This window comes from Thalassophryne amazonica, chromosome 15, assembly GCF_902500255.1.
Source record: "Thalassophryne amazonica chromosome 15, fThaAma1.1, whole genome shotgun sequence".
In the NCBI taxonomy this organism is placed as follows: domain Eukaryota; kingdom Metazoa; phylum Chordata; class Actinopteri; order Batrachoidiformes; family Batrachoididae; genus Thalassophryne; species Thalassophryne amazonica.
Genome location: NC_047117.1, coordinates 83,437,019 through 83,450,102, shown reverse-complemented (window position 1 = coordinate 83,450,102; position 13,084 = coordinate 83,437,019). Strand labels below are relative to the sequence as shown.

The 13,084-nt window shown below is 39.0% G+C and overlaps 1 protein-coding gene across 1 annotated transcript in view; it reads right to left on the bottom strand.

The window, feature by feature from the left end:
- LOC117526297 (structural maintenance of chromosomes protein 6-like) overlaps window positions 1-12,800 on the bottom strand; it is a 36,904-nt gene extending 24,104 nt beyond the window's left edge. The window contains 3 exon segments of the mRNA XM_034188349.1: window positions 2,814-2,919; window positions 7,781-7,916; window positions 12,333-12,800. Coding sequence (XP_034044240.1) covers window positions 2,814-2,919; window positions 7,781-7,916; window positions 12,333-12,443 — 353 coding nt within the window. The 5' untranslated portion in view covers window positions 12,444-12,800.
- Window positions 12,801-13,084: the final 284 nt, after the last annotated feature.

Here is a 13,084-nt window from a genome sequence, read left to right as displayed (position 1 = left end):
CTGCATTCAGGAATCTCCCTCACCCACCCCCTCCCTCACCCACCCCCTCCCTCGCTGTCTGCAGCCTGTTAACTCCGCGCGTGCGCACACACAGGCACAGACACACACACCGACAGCTTCGCATTTTAGACAGCTTTTGAAGACGGCAATGTTTTAATCGGCCGTCAGCCTCCTTGTTATTGTCCCGCCTTAAGACGAGAGCGAGGCTGCAGCACGTTTGACGTCAGATTCTGAGTGGTTTTATGCTTTGTGGATAAAATAAATAATTCACGGTAATCGCGAATATGAAAAATAATCGCGAATATGAAAAATACCCACGGCACCCCTGACGATCGGTCACGGCACCCTAGGGTGCCGCGGCACCCCGGTTGAGAATCACTGCTCTAACCTGTCAGTTGAAAATTATTTCTGATGTGGAGCATTTAGGCAAATTTATAGTCATTCCTAATTAGATTATATCATTTTAAAGCTGCCCTAAAATCATTCTAATTTGCACAAGTTTTCCTCTTCATTTGTGTTCCTACATAGGTGGTATAACTGTAATAACTGCACTGACATAACACTTTCAGGATACATTAGTACTCGCCTGAGCAGGCACAGAAATCAATAAAAAAAAGTGAGATTAGGTCTTTTTTTTTTCTTTTTTTTTTTTTTTGGAGTTCGACTGACTTCCAGCTGCATGAAAACAAGGTGGGCACTCACTCATTTAAATGATATCACTGACAGAGCACACATTCCATTCTCAACTCCTGATATTTCAGTGTGATTCTTTCTGTTCTTGTAACCTGATGTGAGTCAACCCCCAGGCTGCTTTGAGTGGTGCAAAAGTAGCAGAGAATATGTAAGTATTGTAATTAACCCGCAGTTCATATGGCAAAACCTAAGGGGTGGACCATGATACATGACACAATCAGAAGTTACCATCGCATTTTGTAAATATAACGCAATGCTAAAATACCCTCAGCCGTATGAGCATTGTGCTCTTTGCAGTTGTTTAATTAATTATTAAGAGCCTATTGTCTTATGTACAATTTGTACATGTTCAATAAAGCCCCTCTATCAATCATTCAATCAAAACCAATATTTATGTTTTAACGGCATCTGCAGGAGGCTTTTTCAGTGATGAATCTCGAATCTGCATTGGGCAAGGTGATGATGCTGGAACTTTTGTTTGGTGCTGTTCCAATGAGATTTATAAAAATGACTGCCTAAAGAGAACATGTAAATTTCCACAGTCATTGATGATATGGGGCTGCATGTCAGGTAAAGGCACTGGGGAGATGGCTGTCATTACATCATCAATAAATGCACAAGTTTACGTTGATATTTTGGACACTTTTCTTATCCCATCAATTGAAAGGATGTTTGGGGATGATGAAATCATTTTTCAAGATGATAATGCATCTTGCCATAGAGCAAAAACATTCCTTGCAAAAAGACACATAGGGTCAATGTCATGGCCTGCAAATACTCCGGATCTTAATCCAATTGAAGAAAATGGTCCATGACAAGGCTCCAACCTGCAACGCTGATCTGGCAACAGCAATCAGAGAAAGTTGGAGGCAGATTGATGAAGAGTAATGTTTGTCACTCATTAAGTCCATGCCACAGAGACTGCAAGCTGTTATAAAAGCCAGAGGTGGTGCAACAAAATACTAGTGATGTGTTGGAGTGTTCTTTTGTTTTGCATGATTCCAGAATTTTTTCCTCAATTGAGTGATTCCATATTTTTTTCCCTCTGCTTGGTCTAAAAAAGTAACCATTACTGACTGCCACAATTTTTTTTTTTTTCCTGATTTCTTAAAGCCAGAAAGTTGCCATTTAAAATGACTTTAGTTTTGTGTCATGTCTGTGATCTTTTTTTCTACAAAATTAAACAACTGAATGAACATTCTCCGAGGCCGGTGATTCTATCATTTTTGCCAGGGGTTATATATTGAAAAGAGGGTATATTTACACACAAATGAAAGAGTTTTGCAGCTAGCTACCAACCTGTGACGTCACCATGCTAACGTCTGCAAAATAAGTTCAGAGATGTTATCAGGTACCAAAAAAAATGGCGTTTTCCATTTTAGAAGTGCTTATTTATCACAAGCTTTTACATAATATATGAGAGACATGCATATAAACACAAAGCAAAGCGGTTTTGAAGAGACCAGCGACTCACGTCACGGTGCAGCTCTACTCTGATTGGCTGTCATCCCCACCACTCAAAAACAAAACAGAATGTGACTTTGTAACCTCTTAAAATACATCAAGGTTGGCCATCTTTGAACATGTCCAAGGTCTGTGTCCCAAGAATGTTCCCTGTGAATTTGAAGACTGCAGCAGTAATAGGACTGGATTTATGTTGTACACAGACAGAGAGGAGGACAGATGCCAGGTCTTCGCAATACCCGATGGCCATATGTTGGCCTCTGGTAAAAATGATTTCAGCTGACAGCAGCTATTAAAACCCTCGAATGTATCCATTGGAGTTGTGAAATACTGTATAATGCTGCATGTTAGGATCATGTCAATGGATGGACAGACTGTTTAAATGAATGTTTTACTTGTCTTTTTCTTTTAATACTGTATTTCTTTTAATACCATATGGACTTCATTTGTCTGTTTCAAATAAAGAAGGAATAAATGTTATCGCACTATCAAAATGTTGTAGTGACACATGCCTGCATAGAAAGGAAGGACAAGCCACTTGTGGCCACATTCACATTTACAGGCTTTCCACCAAAACAAAAGTCATCAAAAAGACATTTACAGCAGGTCTCAGACAGAGTAAGTGATCTTCAGGCACGAGATGTGGGTGTGGTTACCTCTCTCCTTCCTTCACAAAACCCTTCAGGGATAATCCTCTGTTTGTAGTCTGTGCATTCCCTCCCAAAGCAACTATGAGAGCTGTCAGAATGGCACTCTTTCCACCTGTCGCACAAGGAGATCATTGTATGTATACAAAAAAGTTGTGGACGAAAGAAATAATCTACAAGAGACAAACAGATCAGAGGTATATTTCCGTTTGTATTTGTAGTGGATGGCTCTGAAAGAATTAATTGTTTAGCTAGAGAACATCGAAAATAAGAGTAATAATAATGCACGGAGGACAGTCCTGTACATTTTGGAGGTGATCAACATATACGAGGTATCTGACACTTTACCCAGTTTCAGAGGTCAAAAGGTCAAAGCAAGACTAAAATCAAGCTCATCTTAAAAGTTGATGTGGAGAATGTCTGTATATTAGGGACGTGAATCTCATCACTGACAACGATATGATACGCATCTCGATACACTACCAGCGATACATCTTGCCATACAGACGACGCAATACGATTCACCCCTGTTCTCGATGCGATATGCATTTCATAGCGATTCAATTCCTCACTATGTGATAGAATGCGATTTGGTGTGATATGATGCATTTCAACATGATACAAAGAAATTATACCAAAAATTTAAATAGAAAATAAGAAGCTCAAATTCAGTATGATACTATGGTATTCTTCTTCTGATCCTAGAGAGGCAAAGGACTTGTTTGACTCCTTATAAGCAGCAAATTTACCAGATGCAACATTAAGGAACAGGAATCAGTTCCCTCATACGGGGTGCGACAATTTACCCAAACTGATCCCAACTAGGGAAGGGTATTGATAAGATTTTATTGATAGATACCATTATCAATTCAGCTTATCGATCTGATTCCTAACAATACCTCCTGTGAATTTTCTGTGTAGTAAAAGTAGGCTTTACAGTTTTTCTGTCAACAACATTTTACTGAGTCGTAAAGTAAATAAATATGAAATTGGTCATTGGATCCTTGATCTCTGGACATAAAAAGAAATAAACAAAATCTGCCGTTTTTGTCAAAAGCATTTTTATTTAGACATTAATGACATGAAAGTCTCTTCATATGTCTGAGCTGAACTCAGACAGCTGCTGGAGTCTGCAGGACAATTCTCGTTTCTATCTCACAAGACAGGAGTCCCAGTTAGTTACTTTAATCCAAACAAGTGACTCAAGATTGACATTTTTATGGCTTTGAGAGGGGATAAGAAGCGGAGTTGCCGCTTCTGAAGAGGAGCAAAGCAAAGAAGCAACGAAGCAGCGGATCGGAGCACTGCTTCATTGGTTCAAGGTTCCATGCAGAACCACGCTGCAGAAACAGTTGATTACAGACCCGCTGCAGGGTCTGTAATCAATGTAGAGAAAATCATCATTTTCCCGACAAACACCCTCAAAAACAACAGCCATTCTGAAGGACCGATAAGGGAATCGTTAAGTAAAAAGGCTATTGATATCAGTGGATCAAATAATTTCTTAATGATACCCGAACAGAACCGGTTCTCAAAACCCAACCCTAATCCCAACTGACTCGAACAATTTATCCAAACTGACTCCAAATATGACTAAATGAAGTACTTTTATTTATTTTCAGAAATGCGCCCCATTCTCAAAACGGTACATGAAGGACTCTCCCTCCCTCTGTCTGTTTAGAATGATTTTTAGATCAATGCAAGCACGCAGCAACCGATGCATCGCGATTTCAGACGACAATTGAATCGATGCACATTTGAACATTTTCTGATATGTCAGTAGACTTTTATCGCATTCACAAGGTGATCCAACCAACTGATGGGCGACACAGACAAAGGCGATGCATCTTCTATGCACTGGACTAATATTCAGTGAGCCAGGGCTCCAGAAAGTGGTGTTGCCATATATAAATGGTGTGCATTGCTGTGTTCCAACCTTACAGACAGATCAAAGAAAAATGTGAACTAAAAGAGAAATGCATGAAGATCTTTCAGACAGCTTGTGCATGAACCTGACCCACCTTGTTAAATACCACATGGTTAGTCATATGCCACTGTAACACTAATAGCCAGTGTGTAACTTGCACCCAAAAAAAAAAAAAAAAAAAAAACAGGATCAGTGCATCCTCAGATCTATATTGCTGCATATTGTGTGACACTGGACTTTAATGTGGGCAGCAGACATGCGGATTATGCTTCAGGTTTGGACACAGTTTTGATGCATGCCTTCACACTGCTTTCTGCCTTTCATATCTTGTAAGTAACCACAGTCACACTGTCTCCTGATGAAACGATTCATTAAGTATGATATCCCACACACCTTTATCTTTTATTTGCAGCTGAGATCGTCTTTAAAAGACGATGGTGTTTCTTTACAGGGCCCTCTCACACCACACTCTCTTCATAAATTGTTACACTCTGCTGGAAGCACACATGGTTTTATTTTGAGACTCTACCGGTTTTTGTTGCAGCATTATTACAGACCCTTGGCATTACACACAATGTGAAGGAGTGATGTTCCAGATCTAAAACCTATATTTGACTGGGCTAGTGCCTGGGTTAATGTGAGTTTAGCATCCAGAAACCCTGACCATCAGCAAATACATCACAATTATATACATAGGGTATATTTAACCCCGAGGAAGCTTCACTTGATGAAGGTCATTAAGGTTCAATCAGATTCAGGTCTGGGCTCTGGCTGGGCCACTCAAGGACATTCACAGAGTTGTCCTGTCACTCCAGTCAGAGGTTTAAATCCAGGATGTCTATGTACATTGCTGCATTCATCTTTCTAGTCTCCTAGTTCCTACAACTGAAGAACATCCCCACAGCATGATGCTGCCACCAACATCCTTCACTGTAGGGATGGTGCCTGGTTTCCTTCAAACATGACACCTGCCACTGACGCCAAAGAGTTCAATCTTTGTCTCATCAGACCAGGGAATTTTGTTTCTCATGGTCTGAGAGTCCCTCAGGTGCCTTTTGGTAAACTCCAGGTGGGCTGCCATGTGCCTTTTACTAAAGAGTGACTTCCATCTGGCCACTCTACCATACAGGCCTGATTGGTGGATTACTGCAGAGATGGTTGTCCTTCTGGAAGGTTCTCTCTCCACAGACAGGGCTGTGAAATGAAAATTGTGAAATCCGAGAAAAATTTGCAGGGGGTCGAGTCGGGGTTTAGGGCCCGTGGGGCCCCAGAAAACCAATTAATTTTGTATCTAATGATACATTTTCAGCATCTCCTTAGAGGAAAAAAAATCTCAAAAGAAGGGCATATTAAAATGATCCTAGACTCAATCTTTCATTTAAACTGTCAATGATAATGTTGAAATAACAGAATATGACGTGGAAGTTGGACCTGGAATGATTTTCCTTTTAATTGTAAACCAAATTATGCATTAACTCAGAACAATTAAACTACATGAAATTAAGGAAGACTGAAAAGACTGTTACAGCATTTCAAAACCCACAGCTAAAGCTTGTAGAATATTTTGAAAATCAGGATAAAATATCATTAACACACCTTATAGTATAAAGTCACACATTCTTGTGTAAATTCCTGTAAATCCAGTGTCTTTTTCCCATGAAAAAAAGTCTACATTAATAAAAACTAATTTACATTCTTGTGTAAATTCATGTAAATCCATTCAAAGTCACAATGTCTGTTCTCCAATAAAATAAAGTTTTGATTAATAATAAAAAAGTCACTTCATCTAGTATAAAATCCAGTTTGAACAGCACAATGTTTATTTTCCAGGGAGAGAAAAATTCTTACTGTATTTCCTGATATCACAGTTCACTTTTTCCGTTTATCTTTCAGGTGTGTTCATGAAGCAAGTGACAATTCCATGGATTCTCATCCTTGTCAAACTCTTTCAAACCGTCTATTTCTCATCATCTTCGCTCTGTCCGACGTCACTCCATGACACAGACAGGCTGCACAATTCTTCTTTTAAAAACTTGAGAGCTCTAAAAGTTTGCGATGTCCACAAGCTACATTTAGCTTAAGCGTCCTACACGAGCCAGTGTCCCCACAGCAACCAACCAGTCCCGCTTTATGACAACTGTCCTAACAGCTACACTTTGAGTGGCATTTTTCCTCCACGAAGTTCCGTGAATCCGAGGACACAGATTTGTATCTGTAACACACAGATCAGTGTTCGCGGACTTATAAAACTTGCACGAGGTCACAAAAAAAGAAACATATTGTGATAGGCATCTTAAAAAGTCAGTGATGATGACCATTACAGAGTACAACACTAACACCCCCCCCCCCCCCCGACTCACATGATGAAATCTGCGGAATTCCTTGGATCTGTGGAATTTTCACAGCCCTGACAGAGGAATGCTGGAGCTCTGACAGAATGACCATTAGGTTCTTGGTCACCTCCCTGATTAAGGTCCTTCTACCCCGATCGCTCAGTTTACACGGGCAGCCAGCTCTAGGAAGAGTCCTGGTGGATCCCAACTTTTTCCATTTATTGATGATGGAGGCCACTGTGCTCACTGGGACCTTCAAAACAGCAGAAATGTTTCTGTACTCTTCCCCAGATTTGTGCCTCGAGACAATCCTGTGTTGGAGGTCTACAGACAATTCCTTTGACTTCATGCTTGGTTTGTGCTCTGACATGGACTGTCAACTGTGGGACCTTATATGTAGACAGATGTATGTCTTTCCAAATCATGTCCAATCAACTAAATTTACCTCAGGTGGATTCCAATTAAGCTGTAGAAACATCTCAAGGATGGTCACTGGAACCAGGATTTACCTGAGTTCAATTTTGAGCTTCATGGCGAATGCTGTGAATACTTATGTACATGCGATTTAGTAGTTGTTGGTTTTTTATTTTAAATAAATTTGCAAAAATCTATAATAAAAAACACTTTACACTGTGTAGAATTTTGAGGGAAAAATGAAAATCCAGAGAATTTAACAATCCTCTTTTTGGGAATACATCACTCATTAAACCACTTACTTCCATTGTTACCAACAACAAAGTTGACATTGGAACCAAATGCGAAGGGGCCAAGGAGGGAGTGGCACATGAAGTTCTTTAATGTGATGCTCTTCACAATGCCTGTGTCACTCAAGACATCACCACCGGAATGGACCTGAACAGCACACAGGTTAACAGGTTCGTTCATGCACCCTGCTACACACTCCTATAAATAATACATATCTGTTTTTCCTCATACATTTTCTAGCATTGTTATTCAACTAATAACAGAGTTTAGTTTAATTCAACTGAATGTATTTATATAGCACCAAATAACATTCACAAGGTCTAACCTCATAAACACCCCTGAGCAAGCACAGGCAAAAGTGGTAGGGAAAATCTCCCTCAGGCGTTTAACGAGGAAGAAACTTCAAGCAAACCAGACTCAGGAGGATAACTCACTGTTTAGAACATACTTACAATAATAAAGATCAGTTAAACAAAGTGCAGCAAAGCATTTTCAAATAGGTTAAAAGAAAAAATCCAATGAATAGTTCACTAGGCAAGAATGCATGAATGTTCATATGAAGATTATTCCGGAAACTGTGAAACTGAAGTGCTGGATAGACTATTGTTGCAAGCATGACATTATATTAGAGCAGGAAAAACTTTTGAAGTATGATTGTTATATAAACCATACAGCATTACATTATTTGTTGCATGTGGCATTTCCATGGTATTTCTTTTGCTATTGGTACACAGTTTTTTTTTTAATACAATAGCTTTTGATAGTTTGGATGACTTTTGCTGGTTCGATCAAAAACGGAAACCAAACGATCCGCACAGCCACAGCGCTCCAATACAAAAAGGTTTTATTAAACACGACATATGTGCCCTTCATCAGACAAAAAAAAAAGAGGTGAGAAACACCTGTCTAAATACAGACATGATTAGTAATTGCCCTCACCTGGAAACTAATTAAGCCAAAATTAAAAACATATGATCATGTTATCCGCTGTAAACATTCACAAATTAAAGAGGGCAAGCGGATAAACATGCGCCACAGACGAAAAACAAGACAGGACACGTGTCCTGGTGTGTATCTCTGTTTATCATTTCTGTTATTATGTATTTGATTTAGATATTCTGCCTATATTCATATTAGTGTATTTTTTTTCTTTTTGTAGTCTTGTTTGTTTGGTTGGTTATTTGGTTTCTATTTTTGATGCATTTTTTTCTTGTTCCAGCATGCCTTTTTATGTGTTTTGGATGTGCATGTCTTCGTTGCATTTTTTGCTGTTTCGGTGCCATATACCAAGCATTCATTCTCTATGCCCATGGGGGGAGGGGTCCTATCCTATCAGTCATAAGGTGTGAGGCAGAGTACACCCTGGACAGGACACCAGTCTGTCGCAGGGTCACATACAAACAGACAAACTCACTTACATTGGCACACAAACCTGCAGTTACCATTTCACCCAACTTACAATGGAACTGGAACCTTCTTTGGAAGTGGGAGGAAGCCAGAGCAAACCCACATTTAAACCCGGAGAAAACACATGCAAACTCCACACAGAAAGGACCATTGGGAAACAATCCCATGACAGTTTTGCAGAGAGGCAATATTACTGTAGCCGCGGTGCAGCATAACAAACATGCACCACCTTGCTATTTTCATAGTAGTGCGCAGTTATACAACCCCTGGCAAAAATTATGGGATCACCGGCCTCAGAGGATGTTCATTCAGTTGTTTAATTTTGTAGGAAAAAAGCAGATCACAGACATGACACAAAACTAAAGTCATTTCAAATGGCAACTTTCTGGCTTTAAGAAACACTATAAGAAATCAGGAAAAAAAATCGTGGCAGTTAGTAAGGGTTACTTTTTTAGACCAAGCAGAGGGAAAAAAATATGGAATCACTCAATTCTGAGGAAAAAATCATGGAATCATGAAAAACAAAAGAACGCTCCAACACATCACTAGTATTTTGTTGCACCACCTCTGGCTTTTATAACAGCTTGCAGTCTCTGAGGTATGGACTTAATGAGTGACAAACAGTACTCTTCATCAATCTGGCTCCAACTTTCTCTGATTGCTGTTGCCAGATCAGCGTTGCAGGTTGGAGCCTTGTCATGGACCATTTTCTTCAACTTCCACCAAAGATTTTCAATTGGATTAAGATCCGGACTATTTGCAGGCCATGACATTGACCCTATGTGTCTTTTTGCAAGGAATGTTTTCACAGTTTTTGCTCTATGGCAAGATGCATCATCATCTTGAAAAATGATTTCATCATCCCCAAACATCCTTTCAATTGATGGGATAAGAAAAGTGTCCAAAATGTCAACGTAAACTTGTGCATTTATTGATGATGTAATGACAGCCATCTCCTCAGTGCCTTTACCTGACATGCAGCCTCATATCATCAATGACTGTGGAAATTTACATGTTCTCTTCAGGCAGTCATCTTTATAAATCTCATTGAAACGGCACCAAACAAAAGTTCCAGCATCATCACCTTGCCCAATGCAGAGTCGAGATTCACCACTGAATATGACTTTCATCCAGTCATCCATAGTCCACGATTGCTTTTCCTTAGCCCATTGTAACCTTGTTTTTTTCTGTTTAGGTGTTAATGATGGCTTTCATTTAGCTTTTCTGTATGTAAATCCCATTTCCTTTAGGCGGTTTCTTACAGTTCGGTCACAGACGTTGACTCCAGTTTCCTCCCATTCGTTCCTCATTTGTTTTGTTGTGCATTTTTGATTTTTGAGACATATTGCTTTAAGTTTTCTGTCTTGACGCTTTGATGTCTTCCTTGGTCTGCCAGTATGTTTGCCTTTAACAACCTTCCCATGTTGTTTGTATTTGGTCCAGAGTTTAGCCACAGCTGACTGTGAACAACCAACATCTTTTGCAACATTGCGTGATGATTTTACCCTCTTTTAAGAGTTTGATAACCCTCTCCTTTGTTTCAATTGACATCTCTCGTGTTGGAGCCATGATTCATGTCAGTCCACTTGGTGCAACAGCTCTCCAAGGTGTGATCACTCCTTTTTAGATGCAGACTAACGAGCAGATCTGATTTGATGCAGGTGTTAGTTTTGGGGATGAAAATTTACAGGGTGAGTCCATAATTTATTCCTCAGAACTGAGTGAGTCCATATTTTTTTTTCCTCTCCGCTTGGTCTAAAAAAGTAACTGTTACTGACTGCCACAAATTTTTTTCTTGATTTCTTACAGGGTTTCTTAAAGTCAGAAAGTTGCCATTTGAAAAGACTTTAGTTTTGTGTCATGTCTGTGATCTGCTTTTTTTCTACAAAATTAAACAACTGAATGAACATCCTCAGAGGCCGGTGATTCCATCATTTTTGCCAGGGGTTGTATATATTAGGGGCGAAATGACACAAAAGCAAAGTGTCGTCGAGGCAGTTTCTCAAGACCACTGGTATGACTAGTTGTAAAAGTAGACTAAAACTAGTTTTCTTCTAGTGAACTACCTGGGTAATTCAGACAGCACGATTTTCCTACAATTTAAGGGCACATCATTACCAAAAAATAATATGTTCAAAATAGCCATTTCAGCAATGTATTTTAATAGCTTCAATGTTTGTTTTTTTAACCGCACAGCTACAAAAAAAGGATACCCTGTCAAGTCCACATACAACAGTCACAATTACTTTTTCCCCCTCTCTCTTTTCAAACACTTTTCACAGAAAGTAAATAGGGCAGACCGGGGTAATTCCATACCCTACTTTTATAAATTTCAATATTTTAACCATGTGGAAGCAGAATCAATTCAAACTCATTCTAACAAACAAACAATACCTACTAAACAAAAATTTGGAACGGGGCAATTCCATACCCCATTTACGTTAACAGTAAAACATTCAACAATGTCAGAAATTCAGTCATACATCTTTTAGTCAATCTTGAAATTTAAACTTTAAGGAAACAACAACTTGCTAAACCCATTTTAGTTTCACATTCCAATAGAATATCAAAACGCACCATTTTTGCTGGAAAGATAGAAAAAAATAGTAATTTAAAATGACAAAATTCACATTTTTTATCATTAAATATATGTGTGAGCAATCCCAGATCAATTAATGTATTCCTAAGAAATTAAGTGTTTCCTAACAACCCACTGTTTACCTCTGGGATAATTACACACCCAGGGTTATGGATTTACCCCATTCACAGTGTTGAGAATATGTCAAATCATTTTACAACTGAGTCTGCAGGTCAAGATATAACATATATTTTTACATTATTAGATCCTTTATTTAAAAAAAAATATCAATTCTATACAATTATTTGAGAGTTTATGAAACATACTTACCACAATGCAAGCTTGGATGGTGTAGTTTTGAACCCTAAAAAAATGGATTGTTTTTTGTTGTCTGCTCAACTGCCATATTTTTGGCCAGACAGGTTGAAAGGTCAAAAGACAATCAGAAGCCTTCTTATAAAATATACCTGAAATATAACTTTCTCCCCTCCAATTCTAAACACCTATAACCAGGAGAAAATAAATCTAGTTATGGAATTGCCCCGGTCTGCCCTACATGTTGGAGACAGAGTAAATACCTGTTGTAGTGAAGCTGCAGTGTTTCCATCCTCATCCTCCTCGTCGACCTCTTCAGCTCTGACTCGTTTGTTTGGGTTTTCAGTGACAGGGCCACTTCTTCTTTTTGACATGTTCAACGCCTAGTTTACCTAAACGAAAGCTAAAGTGCACACGTAAGAGCTTGAAAGCAGAGAGTTGTGGGAATTTAAACGTTAAACGAAAGAAAATGTCGCCATTTATTTCTCATCTTGTTCATCGACATAAAAAAGGCGGAAAGTCAACATAAAGTTAGCAGTAATTCAAATTCAAGCTAACTCCCTAAAAGCACGATGATTACTTTTCGTCTTGTAATTAAACACACGCCGGATGTAAAGGAATCACAACGCTAATAACTTGAGTCACATTTTACCTTTGAATGAACATAAAACATTGTAAAACACACTGAAAGCGACAATCGCTGCACTTTCGTCTAGATCCAGCTTGACTAAAACCGGCTTCTTTTCTCATTCGAGGCGACCGCTTCGCTTGTAAACTAGTGTTGTATTACCGCCACCTAATGGACTGGAGTGTCACGCCGCATAAATAAAGTGACAAAGTGACAGTTTTTTATTCGGCACACAAAATATTCAGATAGAAAAAAATGAACAATTCCACAAACAAACACAGACAAAACTAGTGAGTCCGAAAGGGTGTGGGCTGAAGCAAAGCTTATTAGCGCCCACCCCTGCTAGTACAAGTCCAACAATTCTAATCAGTCATATTTACATAAATA